General features: G+C 38.5%; 1 protein-coding gene across 9 annotated transcripts in view; it reads left to right on the top strand.

Moving 5' to 3' along the window:
- The window catches only part of UIMC1 (ubiquitin interaction motif containing 1), a 99,581-nt gene that overhangs the window by 35,434 nt on the left and 49,857 nt on the right, over positions 1 to 14,290 (top strand). For 8 of the 9 annotated variants that reach the window (XM_033180051.1, XM_033180052.1, XM_033180053.1 and 5 more), the window contains 4 exons: positions 890 to 995; positions 1,306 to 2,039; positions 9,912 to 9,973; positions 12,031 to 12,107. In XM_033180051.1, the coding sequence (XP_033035942.1) occupies positions 890 to 995; positions 1,306 to 2,039; positions 9,912 to 9,973; positions 12,031 to 12,107 (979 nt within the window). The remainder of the gene's footprint in view (positions 1 to 889; positions 996 to 1,305; positions 2,040 to 9,911; positions 9,974 to 12,030; positions 12,108 to 14,290) is intronic. The other variant, XM_033180059.1, reaches the window with a different exon arrangement.

Consider the following 14,290-nt stretch of genomic DNA (forward strand, 5'->3'; position numbering starts at 1 on the left):
TAGTAATTTTTTAAAGTCTGTGTTGAATTGTTGGTTAACCCAATTTGAAGTGTTTTGTTAATTCTATATGAAAGAGTTTTCTATTACCCCATGGATTTTTCAGTTCATGGTTGAAAAGAATTATCATAAGTTGACAGCTTCTGAAAACACTTACTGAATACCAGGAACCCAAAAGGCAGCAAGATGCGAACTTCTCCTGTTTTGTGGGAGAGCAAAGGGAATGAGAACTAGAGGTGGGTTATGGGAAGAAAGAATGGGCAGTTTTTAAAAAATAATCAAATAAAGTTAAATTGTCATTTGAATATGCACAACTGAATTTTTTTTTTTTTTTTTGAGATGGAGTCTCACTCTGTTGCCCAGGCTGGAGTACAGTCTCAGCTCACTGCAACCTCCACCTCCTGGGTTCAAGCAATTCTCCTGCCTCAGCCTCCCAAGTAGCTGGGATTATAGGCGACCACCACCACACCCAGCTAATTTTTTGTATTTTCAATAGAGACGGGGTTTCACCACGTTGGCAAGGCTGGTCTGGAACTCCCAACCTCAGGTGATCCGCCTGCCTTGGCCTCCCAAAGTACTGGGATTACAAGCATTAGCCGTCGCGCCTAGCCTGAAATGATTTTAAATGTGAAGGATACTTGCCAGTGGTAGGTCCTGAACCATCTTTTATGCCATTTGCCTCCCTATTTTAAAAAAGGGTTTAGTATAGCGATCTAGTACAACACTTTACACGTAGACATTCAGTATATGTTGTGAGATTAAATCGAGCCATCTACATTTTGGAGAAGAGAAATTCTTATGAACAGTGGCCTCCCATTTTGTCCTCCTGTGACCCTTCATATATAGTTATTTTAATAATAAACTTGGTCTGGTATGGGATCGCTTGTTTCAGAGTTGCCGGCCTTCTGATGCTTCTGCTACCAGATCTCGACCTCTGGCCACTGGACCATCTTCCCAGTCCCACCAAGAGAAAACCACAGACTCTGGGATCACTGAAGGCATGTCTCCCTGTTCTGACTCCTTCCATTCATCAAGTATAACTGTACCACAGGGATCTCATGCTGAGAGTAGATATATGGAAGTACCCCAGATCCTTTTGGTGATAATAAAGGAGTTAAATCAGGAAGTAGTTGAGATCATAAGAATATCCAGCATACTTTTATTTCCAAGGAAAAAACCAACATTTGGTTAAACCCAAAGAAGAGCCTTTCTTACCCATATTATGTAATTCTTGGTAAGTGGTAGCTTACCAAGCCCTCCTAATAAAAAAGTTTGTCCTTAGCCCTACTTTTTCTCAAATACCTACAGGCATATGGCAGCTGGTACCTCCATCACTGTTTAAAGGCTCACATATCAGTCAGGGAAACGAGGCTGAGGAAAGAGAGGAGCCTTGGGACCACACTGAAAAAACTGAAGAGGAGCCGGTCTCTGGCAGCTCAGGAAGCTGGGACCAGTCGAGCCAGCCAGTGTTTGAGAATGTGAACGTTAAATCTTTTGACAGATGTACTGGCCACTTGGCTGAGCACACACAGTGTGGGAAGCCACAGGAAAGTACTGGGAGGGGTTCTTTTCTCAGAGCTGCCCAGGGTAGTGGGGACACATGTAGGCACTGTCTGCCTACCCTAGCAGATGCCAAAGGTCTCCAGGACATTGGGGGCACTGTGAACTACTTCTGGGGTATTCCATTCTGCCCTGATGGAGTAGACCCTAACCAGTATACCAGGGTCATTCTCTGCCAGTTGGAGGTTTATCAAAAGAGCCTGAAAATGGCTCAGAGGCAGCTCTTAAAAAAAAAAGGTTTTGGGGAACCAGTGTTACCTAGACCTCCTTCTCTGATCCAGAATGAATGTGGCCAAGGAGAGCAGGCTAGTGAAAAAAATGAATGCATCTCAGAAGATATGGGAGATGAAGACAAAGAGGAGAGGCAGGAGTCTAGGGCATCTGACTGGCACTCAAAAACCAAGGATTTCCAGGAAAGCTCAATTAAAAGCTTGAAAGAGAAACTTTTGTTGGAGGAAGAACCAACAACCAGTCATGGTCAGGTAAGGGTCAGTGATGCTGTAATTAAGGATGATTTATTCACAGATTAAAACAAGGATTATTTTAGCTATCTGTTATTTTTGTGGTCTTCCCCTCCTTGATTATTAAAGTAATACATGTTCACTATAGAAAATTAGGAAAGTACAAGAGAATATAAAGAAAAAAAAAAACTACCATTTCTTTTTTTTTTGAGTTGGAGTCTCACTCTGTCGCCCAGGCGCGATCTTCGGCTCACTGCAACCTCCACCTCCCAGGTTCAAGCAATTGTCCTGCCTCAGCCTCCTGAGTAGCTGGGATTACAGGCGCCTGCTATTGTGCCTGGCTCATTTTTGTATTTTTAGTAGAGATGGAGTTTTACCATGTTGGCTAGGCTGGTCTTGAACTCCTGACCTTGTGATCTGCACGCTTTGGCCTCCCAAAGTGTTGGGATTATAGGCATGAGCTGCCACACCTGGCCAATCATCATTATTTCTATGCATACAAAAATACATTAACAATTTTTTTGAACAAAATGAAGACTGTTCTGTGTAAGTTTTGTTCCTCCCCCTACTTTATAGTTTATCTTAGATCAGTTCTTAATGTATGACATGTTCTACCATAGATATACCATAATTTATTTTTTGTTTAAATTTTTTTTTTTTGGGAAGACAAGGTCTTGCTCTGTCACCCAGGCTAGGGTGCACCGATGCCATCTTGGGTCCTTGCAGCCTCCACCTCTGGGCTCGGAAGCGATCCCCCAACCTCAGCCCCTTGCAGTAGCTGGGACCACAGGTGCACGCTGCCATGCTGAGCTAATTTTTATATTTTTTGTAGAGATGAAGTTTCACCTTGTTGCCCAGGCTGTTCTTGAACTCCTGTACTCAAGCCATCCACCCACCTCAGTCTCCTAAAGTGCTGGCAATATAGGCATGAGCCAACACGCCTGGTGTAAAAATTTTCTTTTTTTTTTTTTTGAGATGGATGCATTTTATTGACCTTTTCGTAGAATTGATTTTTTTTTTTTTGAGACGGAGTTTCGCTCTGTTGCCCAGGCTTGGGTGCAGTGGCTCGATCTCTGCTCACTGTAAGCTCCACCTCCTGGGTTCACGCCATTCTCCTGCCTCAGCCTCCCAAGTAACTGAGACTACAGGCGCCCGCCACCACGCCTGTCTAATTTTTTGTAGTTCTAGTAGAGATGGGGTTTCACCATGTTAGCCAGGATGGTCTTGATCTCCTGACCTCGTGATCCGCCTGCCTCGGCCTCCCAAAGTGCTGGGATTACAGGCGTGAGCCACTGCGCCCAGCGTAAAAATTTTTATTATTTCTAAAAAGTTAAATTTTTGAATAGGTAACAATATTCGCACGGCTCAAAATTCAAAAATATGTAAGTAAAAAGTCTTAACTTTTCTATCACCCAGCCAGCCAGTTCCCCTCTCTGGACTCAATTTGTGTTACTAGTTCTAGCGTATCCTTCCAAGATACTTTATCTGGTACAAGCAGAATACATATTCTTTTCCCTACCTTCTTTTACACAAATGATTTACACATTATTTTCTACTTTTTTCATTTAATATCCTAATGAGATCATTACATAACAGTGTATAAAGAATTTCTTCATCTTTTTTTTTTTGGATGTGAAAAATACCATATATGGATTTGTCAGAGTTTACTATTACAAATAGTAAAATGTCCAGAAGACATTTCATCCACGTGGAAGATATTTGTATTATATGATAATTTTCTGTAACTGTAATTGGTGGACCAAAAAATGTATTTATAATTTCATTAGCTGTTGTCAAATTGCCCTCCATAGAGATCATGTACATTTACATTCCCACTGGCAGTGTATAAATACTAGTTTTTGCATACCCACAGTAATGCAGTATTGTCAGACTTCTTGATCTTTGCCAGTCTTGAGAGATGAAAAATGGTGTCTCAGTGTAGTCTTAATTTGCATATCTCTTACTTTTTGTGAGGCTGAACTTTTTTCTCACATGTCTAAGACCCATTTGTATTTACTTTTCTGTCTGTTAGATCTTAATGATCATTTTTCTTTTTTGATAATCTGTTGATTTGTGGATACCTTTTATATCGTAGAGAAAGTAGTCCTTTGTGATATGAAGTAAGGATAGTTTCCCAGTTGTTTTTTCCCACTACATAATGGTGTATATTTCTTTTCTTGTTTGTAGTGGTTTTGAATAATTTATTGAAACCAATCTTCTTTTTGGTACGTTTAGTTTGCTTTTTCTGACGTAGCTTGATTATATTGTATATGAAAGCTTATATCTTATTTTTCCCTTTGAATATTATAAAAGCAATAATATAAACTCTTTATATATAAATTGTAATTTTAAAGAGTATTCTGTTTTATGACTATACTACTTTTTCGTGCTATTTCTGTTACCAGACTTTGACTTTTGGTTTTGTTTTATTATTGTGTTATTCTGTCTTTCTTGTGTTATGATAAAGGTTCAAGAAATGGTAACTCTGAGGAGCTTCGTAGAATAGAGAACATGGATTTGGAGTTGAGTTCTGATTTTTGTGTTTAAGTAATTTGTGTGTTTTTGAGCAAGTCACTTAACCTGTTTGAATCCCAGTTTTACATCTATAAAATGGGAATAACAATTCCTATCTTTCGACTGTTACTTTAACGATTGAAGTGAATTTGTGTAAAATGTCTACTACAATGCTTAGGAGTTTATAGGCACTGGTAATTCTCTCTAAGGGATCGAAGGTCACACTGGGGGGATGCCTCTAGGAATCATTATTTGCTAGTAACCATCTTCATTCACATTCTGGAAAGATTGTTGTCTGGGAAGAGAAGGCATTTTTATTTTTTTAATTTTTTTTTTTTTCTGAAGGTATATCAGCGAAGAAGCCGTTTTTAAGAAATAGTTCTTTTAGTGACTGGCTTCTTTTCCAAAGGAAAGTTACATGATGCTTATGATAAATGTTCAGTTTGTTCTTTCCAATTCAGAGATGCTGTTTCTTAAAATAATACATTAACTCCAAATAGTGACACTTAATGATTTATTGTAATTCAAGTTGTTAGCTTGAAAGATCCCAGGGGCCAGAGCTCTAGATCATAGACTTGTGTTAAGTTCTGTGTTGTGTCAAGATTGAAAGTAGTGCCTTTGCAGTAGCCTGGAAGTAGTCAAAATCTAGTGGATGGTCTTAATTAGATTGAGGTTCTTTGACTCTTAACTTCATGACCAGGCCACCAAATACTACAGGTAGTATTATCAGTTGGTACTATTTGCTACAGTAAACTGAATTAAGCTAGCTTAATTAAAAAGAGGACTGGGCTAGGCACAATGGCTAATGCCTGTAATCCCAGCACTTTGGGAAGCTGAGGCAGGAGAATTCATTTGAACTTGGGAGTTTGAGACCAACCTAGGCAACACAGTGAGACCTCGTCTCTACTAAAATAAATAAATTAAGGAAATGGGGTATCTCAGAAGTTTTGTTTTTTTTTTTTTTTGAGACGGAGTCTCACTCTATCACCCAGGCTAGAGTGCAGTGGTGCAGTCTTGGCTCACTGCAAACTCTGCCTCCCGGGTTCATGCCATTCTTCTGCCTCAGCCTCCCGAGTAGCTGGGACTACAAGTGCCTGCCACCACACCCGGCTATTTTGTATTTTTAGTAGAGACGGGGTTTCACCATGTTAGCCAGGATGACCTCGATCTCCTGACCTCGTGATCCGCCCGCCTCAGCCTCCCAAAGTGCTGGGATTACAGGCGTGAGCCACCGCGTCCGGCCTCAGAAGTTTTAAAATAGAACTATAACCAGGCCCAAAGAAGGTACCGGGCATCTGTGAGTTTTCTGTGTCTCATGGTTATATTGTGTCTGCTTCATTTTTCTCCCTGCAGACTTAGCATTCTTTGCTTTTGTTTTTCAGGTGTAGGTTGAAGACACTGATCCTATAGCTCTCAAAACTTATTACAGGTTGCAGGAGACCTAATCTCCCCGAATTCCAATTTTAAATTTTCAGGAAAGGATTTATGGCCCATTTGGTGTCAGTAGCCTAGTCAGCTGTGGCCTGAAGGAAGTTACTTGTCAGATTGGCTGTGAGCCCACTGCTAGTGGGATGGGAGGGGTGAGGGACAGTCCTCAGTGAAAGGAGACAAGGCAGGCAACCTAGTAAGTGTATGGATATTAACTTTAATTTTAGAAATCACTTGGAGATGTTAAAAAATGCTGAAAAGTTTAGAGTATTACCTATTTTTTGTATGGTTCAGATCATATTATTTAACATTATGTAAACATTTTCTCATGTTAAATTATATATTTTACTTTTAATGGCTATATTATATTTCAGTTTATGAATTTACCATAATATTTTAAACATTTTTCTATTGCTGGATATTTCAGTTGTGATATCTTTCTACATGAAACTTTTCTTTATTCCTGATTGGTGTACTTAGGCATAAGAGCCATAAAAATGATGGGTTAAAGAGTTACGAACATAAAGACTTGATATTTATTGCCAAATTGCTTGTCAGAAAGGCTGTTAAAATTTGTATTCTCTCTATTTGGCAATGTATGAGAATATCTAGTTCACTGCAACCTTGCCAACAAGTAATTGTACCTTTAAAAAACAAACAAATTTTATAGGCAAATAATGAAAGTCTTACGATTGTAATTTTACCTCTCGATCTTTTGCTTTCAGGAAATGTGGGTAGAAAGAATTCATTCGTTAAACATTCTCTATTGAACACAGCTTTGCTGGAGCTGCCTGTATTTGAGACTTCTTGGTTGATAGAGATAGCAGGAGAGTCTCAAAATTAGGGACTCAGAAAACCATTCACTTTGAGGCAAATGACTTAGTCTATATTAAGGTTAATAAAGCTTTAGAATCAAGATGATAACTGGTTTTTGACATCACTGAGACAAGATAAAGTTGCTAATGAAGGCCTATAGATCACCTTGAGAGCATTATGGCAAGGAGTTGGAAGGGGTAGTATGTTGATGTGATTACTACTTTTCAGAATCTGATTCTTAATTTTTCAGTCAGGATAGTGGAATTTTTTTTATCAGAAATGACCAGATTGTGTGGGATTGTAAAAACTGACTCTGATTTGCCAAACTTCACGCTGATGTATGTATAAAAAATGACAGTTTATTAATTTATTATGGAATAGAGACATTTTCAGTGACCAGAGTACTCAGATCTGTATCTGCTGTCTTCTAGAATGACAGTATCTGAAGGGTTGAAATAATCAGAAAATGGAATTTTAAAGGGATGATTCAACTAGTCTGTGGAAAAAACCTAATAAACTACCACTGTCACACAATAGAGGACATTTATGTGATGACCAGATGATGTATCTATTCGTTTTCACTTTTTTTTTTTTTTAAAGATGGAGTTTCACTCTGTCACCTAGGCTGGAGTGCAGTGACATGATCTCGGCTCACTGCAACCTCCACCTCCTGGGTTCAAGCGATTTCCTGCCTCAGCCTCCTGAGTAGCTGGGATCACAGGCATGCACCACCACGCCTGGCTATTTTTTGTATTTTTTGTAGAGACGGGGTTTCACCATGTTGACCAGTCTGGTCTTGAACTCCTGGCCTCTAGTCATCCGCCCACCTCGGCCTCCCAAAGTTCTCGGGTTACATACAGATGTGATCCACTCTGCCCGGCCCCAATTTCACTTTTAAGTATTAAAAATATCCTTTGATAATAATTCTTTGAATTTTTTTTTTTTTTAAGATTCAATGCAAACCATCCCTTCCTTATTAACATATTTCTTCAGGAAGAAGATGTCTTGATTAGGCCACAGATTCCTTAAATTTTTATTTCTGCCACACTTTCCTGTTCACCTTGATTACATTTGGGTAGTCTAAATTTTATTTGCTTATTTTGCTATCCTATGTTCATATTCTGGAAGAACCTCACTTTATTTTCGTTTTACTGCCATTGAGGTATAAATTTCTAAATTAAAATGTATTGAAATGAAGACATTCTTGGGATTCTACATTGAAATTATTAGGAAGAGGACCATCTGAGTAAGCAATATAATAGTAGTTTTGAGTGCATGGGTTTTAGAGTCAGGCAAGTCTCAGCTCTACGATTTTGACCAACTATATGATTTGGGGCAAATTATTTAACTTCTCGAAGTTTCACTTATTTTTAAAATAATTTAATGGTTTTTGCTTCTTAAGTGGCTCGTGAAATTAAAGGAGATAAGGAATGTAAAGTGATTAGCACAGGCCTGGCACTGAATAGAAGCACAATAATTTTGTTTGTTTGTTTGAGACAGTTTCGCTCGTCACCCAGGCTGGAGTGCAGTGGTGCGATCTCGGCTCACTGCAACCTCTACCTTCTGGGTTCAAGTGATTCTCCTGTCTCAGCCTCCCGAGTAGCTGGGATTAGAGGCGTGAGCCACCACGCCCGGCTAATTTTGTATTTGTAGTAGAGACGGGCTTTCTCCATGTTGGTCAGACTGGTCTTGAACTCCTGACCTCAGGTGATCTGCCTGCCTCGGCCTCCCAAAGTGCTGGGATTATAGGCGTGAGCCACTGCACCTGGCCAAAGCACAATAATTTTTTAAAACAATTACACTGAGAAGGTTTGAGATATGCTTTAGCCTAAGGCAGAGATGGAGGTGCCTTATAACTAACTTACTGGTGTCTTGATTGCATCTAAAGACCAAGGCTAGTCATTATAAAATTCTATTAAATGGACACTAGGTGTCAGCATTTCCTTCCTTCCTTCCTTCCTTCCTTCCTTCCTTCCTTCCTTCCTCCCTTCCTTCCCTTCCTTCCCTTCCTTCCCTTCCTTCCCTTCCTTCCTTTCTTTCTTAGAGTTCAATAAAAGCCTTGTCACCCCTGAGTTTTTCAAAGGAAGAGACAGGTTAAGTATTTATTGCTGTTGTATTTTAGTCCTTTGGTAGTTTGGTTAAGTCTTATTTTTCATAATGACTATATTCCATATTGTACAACTTTCCTTTTGACTGAAAACTCATCTATTCCTGATTTTTAAGTGTGTTTCATCATTTACCTGAATGGTAGCGAGATTCATAGAGAGATACCTAACTTGTTTAGGTTATTTATATCTTACTAGGAAACCTTGAAAACTTCAGCTGATAGCTTTATGTCTAGTGGAAGAAGCCTCACAGCCCAGGCACTTCCTCAGAAGTCTGCCTAAGGCAGCAGTAGCTGCTTTTTCGGTGATCTTCTGTGCATGTGTGTTTAATGAGTTGGTATTTGCACCAACTCTACCATTAGTCAATGAAAATAATTTTTAAATCAATGAGAATAATCTTTCCTTATATAGTCCCTATTGATTACATTTCTGAAAAGATAATCCTGTAGCCAGATATAAAAACCATAGTGGTAGATTTGTAGCAAAAAGAATCTTTATAAGCTTCCCTTTAGATGGCCTATGTTATGGCTTGGTTTTTCTCAAAGATCATGGACTGCAGTGTTTATCTCAACTCAGTATTTCCTTTGAAAATTGGACTTTTCTCTATATTTTTCTTTCCTCCTACACAAAATTTTTGATTGTTTTTCTGAAATCATAATTCATTTGACTTACCAATTAATATTGATATAGGTCTTGCATTTTATGAAGTGCATTGCATGCATTATCTTGTTTAATTTTCACGACACTTTGTGAGACAATTGTTAATACCCATTTTAAGATGAGGAAAGAGATTCAGAAGTCCCTTACCCAATCACAAAGTTAGTAAGTGATTTAGTTCTGATTTAAATACCAGTCTTCTGACTTTACAGGATGTGCCTATTTTACTGAAATTTACTGGCTTATGGAAAATATTTTCTTCTTATTGTTAATTATTGAGAGAGAACGTTGAACAATTAATTTTTTTTAAAAAAGGAAGAGAAGCCAGTTCACCTGTGCCTGTATATTTAAGATACTGTGTATTTCTTTGCAGTCTTCCCAAGGGATTGTTGAAGAAACTTCTGAAGAGGGAAACTCTGTGCCCGCTTCACAAAGGTGAGAGATTATATGTTGCTATGAATTCTCTCCTCTGATGGTTGCCAGCATAAGGGAGATGAACCACGTGAGTGAGACTCTACATGGAGAGCTTGCCAGAGAACTTTTAGCGCTTTTATAAGTGAAGACTAGGAGAAATTTTATTAGTATCTCTAAGTTCTCTGATGTGCATCTCATAGAAGCCCAGAATATTAAGAACTGGAAGAGATCCTAGAGGTCATCTTGTCCAGGCCAGCTATCTTGGCATAAATCTTATTTACATTATTCCTGAAAAATGGTCACATCCTGCTATTCTTTTAACTAATTACACTAGTTTTCTATGCTAATTTGAAGGCTCTAGACTGATTTCTTTATAGTCCTTCTATTCCAGCCCCTTTCTCTCTTTTCCCCAACTCTGCTTATGCTTATTTTGTCTGTATATCTAAACCTTATATGTCTTTTAAATTTACTCTTCAGACTTACATCCTCTTTGAAGTCTTCATATTATTCAGGCCACACAGGACCTGCATCACTCTCACTGTCTGTTCTGTGCCACTTTTAATCTGTTTGTGCCTCCTATCTCCTGTAAAGGATTGTATTTGCATTACCTCCTCCATTGTTCTTGCTGATTGATTGAGGGCTTACCTTCTAAGTCTTCTTACTTTAATAATAGATAGCAATTGATTAATTATAAACTGCACTATTAACTGGATCATGCTTCCAGTTACTTTCCACTTGGCCTTTTTATCTGGTAGTTGAGTTTGAAACTTTCTCAAGAGTTTAACTTTGAACTGCATGACTGTGTTCTCCCATATGAGAGTTGAAGCCCAATTGCCATTTGCTGTAGTCAAGGTGGTGGTCTTTCTTAGGCTTCTGGTTGATAGTACTTGGTATTCCTTCCTGGGCTAAAGAATGTGGCTTTGGTTTGATTTTCTTGCTGTTAAGACAGTTTTGGAAGTGGTTTTAACAGAGTAGGCCTTCTACTCCCCGTAGGCTTCTCTGCTTTATTGTGGTGAGCCTTGTGCAGAGCAGATGTAGGTTTTAATAAATGATTATACACTTTGTCACCAGGAGAGAGTTGGAATCGTAGGCAATGTGGTTTGACTTCAAATTGATTAGCCCATTTTATAAATGTCAGAAAATTGTTTTGTGATGGACCCTTTGAATAGAGCACTAATGTTACATGCAGAGTTAAACTGTGTCTGGCTTGGGTTTATAACAAATGCTATGAGATGTTTTATTTAGAGAGAAATCACTTGTGGTTTTCTATCAGGAGTTAGTTATTTATCATGAGTTCAGTTGTAGCTATTCTCTTTGTGGTTCTCGGTTGATGTGAGGATTTTTGTTTTTAAGCACTCTTGCATACTTGATCATGCTAATGATAAAGCCCTGTGAAGCATGAGGGGGCTAGCTCAGATGCTCAGATCAGCCATGTGTTCCTATGTCAGGCAGAGATTGCACATCATGAGCAGTCAGGGAAAACCAGAAGGTTGGATGAAGGAAGCCATTTATAATTAAGTTGTTGTTAGAAAAGAGATTCAATTTATGTGGGCAGATTTTTGCTGTAGGGCAGTTTGGAATTGTATTTTATTTTTGTTGCATGGAAAGCAACATCTTGAGATAAAGAGGAAATTTAACTGCAAAAGGAGGAGAAAGTTAGTGTGTTGTCAGAAGAATCTCTGTGTCTTGTGAGTTTACAAATCTCTAGCCTTCAGAAGGCTGAGATGGAGTCTGTAAAACACCTTTGACATCCTTACATTGGAGTGGAGTTTTTGTCTTCGGTGATATTCACAGACAGTTCTTACCCTTCGACCTTCCTTTGTGAAAAACTCCAAAAGGGAATTTGTTTTCATTCAGTGATTTCACTGGAACTGAAGCTTCAGTAAGCGTATTTATTTTCCATATTTCTGGCCTACAGTTTTCAGTACTGATTCCTTGCTTTCCTGTTGTGCTTTTGTGGCATTAGGCAGCAAGTATCTGTGATTACCTGTGGCTTTGTGAGTGACTCACCATTGCTTTTGGCTCTGTGTTCTGATTTATTTTACTGGGAATTCATTTGGGATTTGGTTCTCTTTCAGTGTTGCTCCTTTGACCGGTAAGAGAAGCTTAGTCCTTATGCCAGAGAGTTCTGCAGAAGAAATCACTGTTTGTCCTGGTAAGTACCCCACTGTGATTTTACTGAATTTCTGATACCTATTTACCTTTTCATGCCTATTAATTTTCCTCTGACTCTTCAAAACTACCCTCTGGAGGTTTATATGTAATTGATGCGTGTATGTACATATCTCCCCACTCGTATACGTATATACATATAGGTGTTTTTAATGGCCATTGGCTTTTATTCTCAATCTTTTCTCTCCTTAGGGGTAATTTAGTTTTGAAATTAACATGACTTTTTTGTCTCCTTGATTGTTGACAGACCTCGTCAGAGATGGCAGTGAAACATCAGGAATGGCACTTACTTAACTGTACATTCAGAGCCTTTTGTTACTTAATTTGTTTAAATTAATTTAAATTAAATTGTTTTAAATTATTCTGTCACCTAGCTTGGAGTGCGGTGGTGCAGTCATAGTTCACTGCAGCCTTGAACTTAGGGGCTTAAGTAATTCTCCCTCCTTGGCCTCCCAAAGTGCTGGGATTACAGATGTGAGCCACTGTGCCTGGACTTCAGAGCTTTTTAGTAGTTAGTTTTTATATTGCCATTTGTTCGGGTCTTACTGCACAGGAGGTCCAGAAATTGAGTTTTGTGTATGTTCTGTCATTATTTTTAATCTTAGACCTAAGCTGCTTAACCTTGTTAAGTGCTTTAGTTTGCTTTTTGTTAATTGTAAAAATTAAAAGATACGTACGTTGTTTTAGGTAGAAGAGATGCTTATTCAAAGTTGTACATGGATAGATTTAGATATACAAAATAATGTAAAATGAACTAAGATACTTACCATCTGAGGGAATTCCTGAATCATTGTATAGTATGAAGCATTATTTTGTGATATGAACTACTACTTTGTAAGGAACTTGTTTTAGACTATATTTTCCGTTCTGGCTTTTCTGAAAAGATCATTAGCCTAATTCCTGTGAGATTGAGGGGCTTCCTACTGATGTTTAACTTCGAACAGCAAGTATACAGATGTTGCGATAAGTCACGTCTGGTTTTCCTCAGGTCTCATATAGCCTATAAGGACTGGAGATAATCATAGTTTTCTTATTTTGGTTTTCTTCAATGTTTATCCACACAGACTCAAACTTAGTTTGCATGTAATCTAGGAAAGACCTATAAATATTTGTAAACATCTGGCGGTCTGTCATAAAGGTCTTTATTTATTTTAAAGATTGAACTGTGTTGGCTTTTTTTTTTTTTCTTTTCTTTTCTTTTCTTTTTTTTTTTTTTTTGAGACAGAGTCTTGCCAAGGCTGGAGTGCAGTGGCGCAGTCATGACTCACCGACTGTAACCTTGAACTCCTTGGCTCAAATGATCCTCCCTCCTCAGCCTCCTGACTAGCTAGGACTACAGGCATGTGCCACCACACCTAACTAAGTTTTAAAATTATTATTATTACTATTTTTTAGTAGAGATGAGGTCTTGCTGTGTTTCTCAGGCTGGCCTTAAACTCCCGAGCTCAAGTAATCCTCCCGCTTTGGCTTCCTAAAGTGCTGGGGATTATAGGCATGAACCATTATGCTTAACCTATGTTGGTTTTTATTGAAAGTGGCTCCTTAATTCATTTGAAATGTTATTTGGATTACTGCCTAGCAATACCCACTAAGAGACTACACTACCGAGCGCTCAGATTTTGGCAGGAGCACTCAAGAATGCTGTGCCACCTTTGTGAAAAGAAAGCTTCCCCCCTCTCTCTGGGACTACTGACTTCCTAGAAGGAAATCACTCAGTCTGTTTAGGATGATGGCGTGTGACATCACCACGGGATCTTGTAGGAGGAACCTGCAAATATATTGATCTTGAAAGGCCTAGTTAATGAGAGGGAAAGCAGGTCCTTCATACTGAGGTTAGATAGCTTTTATGATCATGACTTGCACTTGCTGTCATTAGCCTGCTAATTAAGTCCAACTGTTTGCTGACATAAACCATGTCTAAATGAGATTGCAGAAGGTATTCATTACATTAATGTTCCTTTTGCTAAGAAAGTATAACTACTTCACCATGAAGCCAAACTCCTGGGTTTCTTTTTAAATATATAATTTAGAAGTTAAATATATAAATTGTCTGAAAAAATTTGTTCCAAATGGGTGAAACATATATTTAGTGTAGTAGTCTGTTACTTGTTCCTATTTACTTTTATTTCATATTTCTGACAGTTCAGGAGTCTAATATTTAAGATT

This window comes from Trachypithecus francoisi, unplaced genomic scaffold (genome assembly GCF_009764315.1).
Source record: "Trachypithecus francoisi isolate TF-2019V2 unplaced genomic scaffold, Tfra_2.0 Lachesis_group2, whole genome shotgun sequence".
Lineage (NCBI taxonomy): Eukaryota > Metazoa > Chordata > Mammalia > Primates > Cercopithecidae > Trachypithecus > Trachypithecus francoisi.